Source organism: Pangasianodon hypophthalmus, chromosome 5 (assembly GCF_027358585.1).
Source record: "Pangasianodon hypophthalmus isolate fPanHyp1 chromosome 5, fPanHyp1.pri, whole genome shotgun sequence".
Lineage (NCBI taxonomy): Eukaryota > Metazoa > Chordata > Actinopteri > Siluriformes > Pangasiidae > Pangasianodon > Pangasianodon hypophthalmus.
In genome coordinates, this window is record NC_069714.1 from 29654349 (window position 1) to 29660348 (window position 6000).

At 36.1% G+C, this 6000-nt stretch overlaps 1 protein-coding gene across 5 annotated transcripts in view; it reads left to right on the forward strand.

The window, feature by feature from the left end:
• The window catches only part of stat1b (signal transducer and activator of transcription 1b), a 28764-nt gene extending 23152 nt beyond the window's left edge, over nt 1-5612 (forward strand). For 2 of the 5 annotated variants that reach the window (XM_053234321.1, XM_053234323.1), the window contains 6 exons: nt 425-519; nt 1203-1342; nt 1921-2109; nt 3026-3104; nt 3196-3292; nt 5214-5612. In XM_053234321.1, the coding sequence (XP_053090296.1) occupies nt 425-519; nt 1203-1342; nt 1921-2109; nt 3026-3104; nt 3196-3292; nt 5214-5234 (621 nt within the window). In that variant the 3' untranslated portion in view covers nt 5235-5612. The remainder of the gene's footprint in view (nt 1-424; nt 520-1202; nt 1343-1920; nt 2110-3025; nt 3105-3195; nt 3293-5213) is intronic. The other 3 variants (XM_034304438.2, XM_053234322.1, XM_034304439.2) reach the window with 2 other exon arrangements.
• Nucleotides 5613-6000: the final 388 nt, after the last annotated feature.

The window sequence follows — 6000 nt, forward strand, 5'->3', positions numbered from 1 at the left end:
TTCAAAAACGTTGTTTGTGTGGACAGGATTTTTTTTTTTCTAAAAACTGAGGGGTGAAAATCTTTTGGATTTGTCACTTTACTGCGTCATAATAATTTAACTGAGAAAATCTCAATTTAAACATCTCTGAGATCGTGACTCAGGTATGTCAGGTATGCGCTTAGAAAATGTATGATCGGCTTTCATTAGACTATTCATTCTATCAGATTTATATATTTGAGAAAATAAATGATTCATTAACTAAATAACTCAAATGTTGGATTCTACAATAACGTCCATCACTGTAAAATTCGCCATTTTAGCATTAAATTTAACAATCCAAAAATTCAAAATCACCTGTCAATTTTAGGTATCAACTTCTCTAAATAGCAGTAATGACTTTCCTATCTTTCCTATTGCTAGCTTGGATGTTTTTTTATTTCAGACGGCTTCGAACGAGAGAGGAGTTGCTTTCTGGCTGTGGATTGATGGGATACTGGACCTCATCAAACGATGCCTACTCAATATCTGGAATGATGGGTAAGAATAACCTTTATGTTACTGTAGCCCCACTACTGCTTCAGCTTTTTTTTTTTTTCCTTTACTGCTGCTTTACAATTTATCCGCAGATCCTAGACTGGTTTTTGGACTTGGACAGACCTGGGGAAAAAAAAAAAAAAAATGGGCCAAGCTCAAAATGGCAAAATATGAAGCTTTCTTAACAACGTATCTTAACAACAAATCATCGGTCAGAAAATGAGCAAGAATTAAACAAACAGATAAAGGAAGTTAGTATGCGAGAGCTTTTCCCTTTGATTTCTTTAAACGTTTAAGCCTCGTGGTCCTCGATGGGCTGCATCAGGTGCGGCAGGTAAACGAAAAATTACTAATCTTTTAAGAAGAAAAACATTATCACGATTTTACCTTTGTGTACAAGAAGACTATAGAAGTGAATTTCCCTGTTTCTAGCTTTTTCCCAAACAGTTCAGCGAAAGTAAACCAGCGAATGGAGGCACAGGAGCTCTCAGGAGAACATCTGTTTCATTCTCGCTCATTTTCTCACCAATGATTTATTGTTAAGACCATTTAAAGCTTCATATTTGCCATTTTGGGCTTGGACTGTTTTTTGTTGCGCAGGAGTGTAGAGTAGAGTTTGGAATAGTGACTGCATGTAGTAAAACGCTGCTCTTTTCTTTCTCCGTCTCTTTCTGTGGTGTGTTCAGGTATATAGTGGGCTTTATTAATAAAGAGAAGGAGAGAACTCTGCTACAAGACAAACTTCCAGGCACTTTCCTCCTGCGCTTCAGTGAGACGTGTAAAGACGGAGGCATCACCATCACGTGGGTGGAGCAGTCCCAGAACGGTACGTGTGTCAACACCCATCAGCACACCTTATGGAAGTTTATATACTCTAGGCTTGTGAGATATTCATTCTTCCCTGATCACTGTTTTCCACTTTAAAATTTTGTGATAAACAAAAGAAGCGAGTAGAACTGACGATTTTTCAATATAATCCTTTTACAAATCAGTCGTCTGATGCCCACATGGTCTACATTTTCACTGTTGGTCTGAGCTCTGAACAGCGCAGCATATTTAAAAAAAAATCACCATTATCAGGATTTGCAAAGTATTAGATTTGACACTTTACTGTTGTAGAGCTATTTAATCTTTTTAGCCCAAAATCTTCGTTCTTCGAACTACACACTACACTATATGGCCAAAATTATGTGGACACCTGACCATCACATCCATAAATGGTTCTGCTGCCACAAAGTTGGAAGCACACCGTTGTATAGAAAATGCATGAACATTGGCGTGTGTAGTGGTGTAATATAATCGGAGTAGACGTCACAGGATATCGTGGCAGTGTATGATGGAGTAGAGACGATGAAGTCGTTTTATCACACATGCCTAACCTACTCTGTGTTGTGTGGAACGCAGGTGAACCGCAAACACACTCGGTGAAACCCTACAGGAAGTCCGATTTAGTCAACCTCTCTTTCCCTGACGTCATTCGGAACTACACACTAATGGATGCTGAGAATATTCCAGAAAACCCTCTGCTCTACCTGTATCCGGACATCCCTAAAGACATCGCGTTCGGACGCTACTACAGCAGCCCCTCGGACGGTACACACTCACAACTTCAACTTTTACCCCAACAGTACTGTTTGTGTCTGAATGTGTCATGTGGACCGTAAAATTATCGAAACAGTCGATAATCTGGACGTCTTTAACGTTCACAAGGGGCCTCGTTTATCAAACTGGATACCAGTGAATTGAAATCGTTCTCGTGAGCGTTTACAGAAGAAATTTTAATTTTTTAAAAATGAAAATCAAGTTATTTCGAGAAAACATTCGTATCTTACACCTGAGTTTGTGTAAATTTCCGCATAAGGAGACTCACTAATGTGAACCTCGGCTTCAAATCGTATAACTGTCGATGAGTTACAGAGATTTTATACACACGCTCAAGTTTAAATGATTATTTTACTTACACACCAGTTTAATGAATGTTTCAGTCACTTCATATTAATGACTTGAAAGAAAGCAATTCCAAAGCAGATCAGTAAATTAAGACACATAAGACTAGTCTTTCAGTAAGACAAAAATAATGGCACCCTATAAAAGGAGGACGAGTTCATGTGCTGATGTGTTGCAATGGCTGAGCTGCATTACTGAAAGATTTAGCACATGCCATGCTTAGGAGGTGCTCTTTCACTGTTTAGTCACCATTTTTTAAGCTGCTTGTCATTTATGGAGCTTTTGTCCATGGGTAAATGTTAAAACTGTGGACATGCTTGGTAATTTACAGCTGATTGGGATTTATGAACATATGCAAGTGAGTATGAAGAAAGTCAGCGAAAAATTTTGTGAATTTTTGGGAATTTTTAATTAGGTTTGGCGAAAATATTTACACACAATTTTACTAAAAGGTTGATAAATGAGGCCCAAGTGTCTGAAGCACCGGCAAGTTTATATTAATATACAAGACATTAATTAATTAATATATAACACACTCATTTTTCACACGTTCTGATTTCAGCTTCAGAAGACATGGACGTTGACAAACCGCCTGTCTTAAGTCCGTATGTGGACAGACGGATAATTCCAGTGTCAGAAGTGTGCGTTTTGCAAAATATACAATCAATAATAAAAACTATAATAAAGCATAGAGATGGATGAATAACTATTGAAATATTTTCAATTCCAAAGCCCAGATGGAAGACTTCAAGACAAAATACTGCCACTGAGTCCCGAGGAATTCGGAGAGCTACAGCATATTAACAAAAACAACGGAATGGACAATTTGGTAAGAACAATGACTCAGTTTATGAGATCCTAAGTAAGGATGATGTCTATACACAGGCATGCACTTACACTATTAATTTAAAACAAAATAAGCTAGATTCAATTAGGATTCTCTGCAGTTTTAGAGTGTAATTTGATCCCAATCTACTGAAATTCGATAAAATATCTTCTAGGTCATGTTGTAAATATTTGCTGTACGTATTTTTCATTAAATTAGCACTTCTGTCCCGTTTCAGTAATAATTCTTGATGATCCACTGCAGTAGGAATGCAGTGAAGTGCTTTGCGACCGGGAATGACCTGAAGTCCGCGTTTAATTCTCTAAAGGTTTTGTAAGAGAGAGATGAAGAGGTGTAAGAGAAATGCAGTGAAGGTTTTGCTTTTCAGTGTGGTACGTAGCCACAAAACGTACACAAGAAAGCAATCTGTTACACTCGCTGAACTTCTGCTATTCAGCAACCATCATTAAATTGTACCAGAGCACTGTTTAATTCTGGATTCTGATTGGTCAGAATATTCATTTTTGTCGATTTATTTTATGTTGATTAATTTTCTGTTACACCAGCTCTGAGAGTAGCGTAGCTGCAAATCACAGCTTTTTTATCGTTCACAGGGAATTGTACAGCGGACGCTCCACTTAAACGGATTAAAAAAAAAAAAAAAGACGCGTGCGATCGCTGATATGGTGAAGTTTTTGTAAGGAGATGTTTGTTTAATATTTATGGAAGGAGTCTCCAGTGTCAGCGCTTGTGAAGCTGTCACTTTAGGATTTCCGACAGGAGTTTACGCTTTTCTCAGTAACATGACAAGCTGCGTTTTTTTGGTCTTATTAATTTCATGAGAGAAAAAAAAGAAAGATTATTATTTATTTGTTCCTGCCTGCAGTATCTTCCAGAATGTAAACAAACTAGTTGTGTAATTTAAACCACTGCATGCTTGTGATAACGAACATGGTTTTGTTTCCGCTTCATATCTGATTGCTTGCTCATGCCAACATAAAAGTAAAAACCTCAAGCTCGCAAGGCATTTGTCGTTGCATCCTGTGGAATCTCAGTCCCATTACACACCTCTAGTCTCTACCAGATGTCCTGTGACACAATGACAAGCTTTCTTGTCCAAAAAAATCTATATACAGTACTGTGCAAAAGTCTTTTTTTTTTTTTTTTAGTACAAACTTTGTTATAGATGTTTATTTTCTGACTTCTACATTATTGATTCAGTACAAAAACATTTTAGATTCCAAACATTAGTTTTCCAGCACAAAATGAAATGTTACAGAAAAATGTTTGTATGTCAGTAAAGAAAGCAGCAGATTCCATAAGAGACACTTTTCAGATAAAAACAGAATGAAGGCTGCTGGGTTTCGCTGCAGAAATAAGAAGCGAGTCGACAGTCAAAGTCTCCAGAAGAACTGTGGCTGCTTCTGCAAGATGCTCAGTAACACTTCCAGCTCATTTCCTTAGAAAACTGCACACACTGCACCTCAGATACTGTTTTATTTATTTTAAAGTGAAGGATCGTCACACCAAATATTGACTTTGTTTCACTGATTACTGTTTACTGCACTTTATAATGATTATTTTAATGTAGAAACATTTAATTTCATTATTTTTGAAGGCATCTTTGCTCTACAGCATTTCTTTGCATGTGCAAGACTTTTGCACAGTACAGTACATAATGTATAATATAATGTATATATAATGTAATTATATCTGGTTAGAAGACATTATCTGTTCATTGAGAATAATGTATTTGTAGAGTAAATAACAGAACGACACAGTATTGGTTAACACAGACTGATACTAAATATATATATATATATATATATATATATATATATATATATATATACACACACACACACACACACAATGGGCAGTTTTAAAGGAAACTTACGTGCTTGTTCTTGTTTTCTCTCCTCAGTGTGTAACTTTACCTCCTTAAATCCACATCAGCGAACACGTCCATCTTCATCCTCCAGCTTTCCTTAAAGAGCAGCTTGTGGATTTAACAGCAGTGTTTTACTGCATACACACTGGGGTGTGAGAATGGCTTTCAGTACTTTGTTGATGAGTGCGTTTGAGACAAAGAGTGTTTTTATACAGTTATGGTGAATTTGTTGAATTGCACAATTGGGAAAATATTTTTATGTACCAGTTCAGGATGATGAGACAAACACAGACTCCTACTTCTTCTCACAGCTTTATTTAATATTGTACATCTAAAAGGATATATACGGAATTGCAAGTTGCACATGTACACACAACTCATACTCTGAACTCTGTGAAATGTTATCTGTGAAATAAAAATAAAAATTCACTAAAAAATTTGTTTCTGCTTCACATAATGCTTAAAACATCAGTTTCTTTAAAGCATTTTGTTTGATTTTCCTTCATATTTCTTTTTGTTCTTTTGCACAACATCCTAACTGTAGTCACGCCTGCTTAAAATAATAAATGTGGAATAATGAATTGTTTTAAAAACAACAAAAAAAAAAACAGAAGAAAATTGATTAAAAATGAACTGGAAACATCTCTCGGCTTTTACGCCAATTAAAACAGGTTTTTTTTGTTGCTCAGATGACACATAAAGCTCAATCTTTACAATTTACGTGTTCGCATTATGACGAAAAATTATTTTTAACTAATACTTTAAACGATTTAGAGTATAGAGTATTGAATTTTCACATCACTGTAGTACAACACTAACC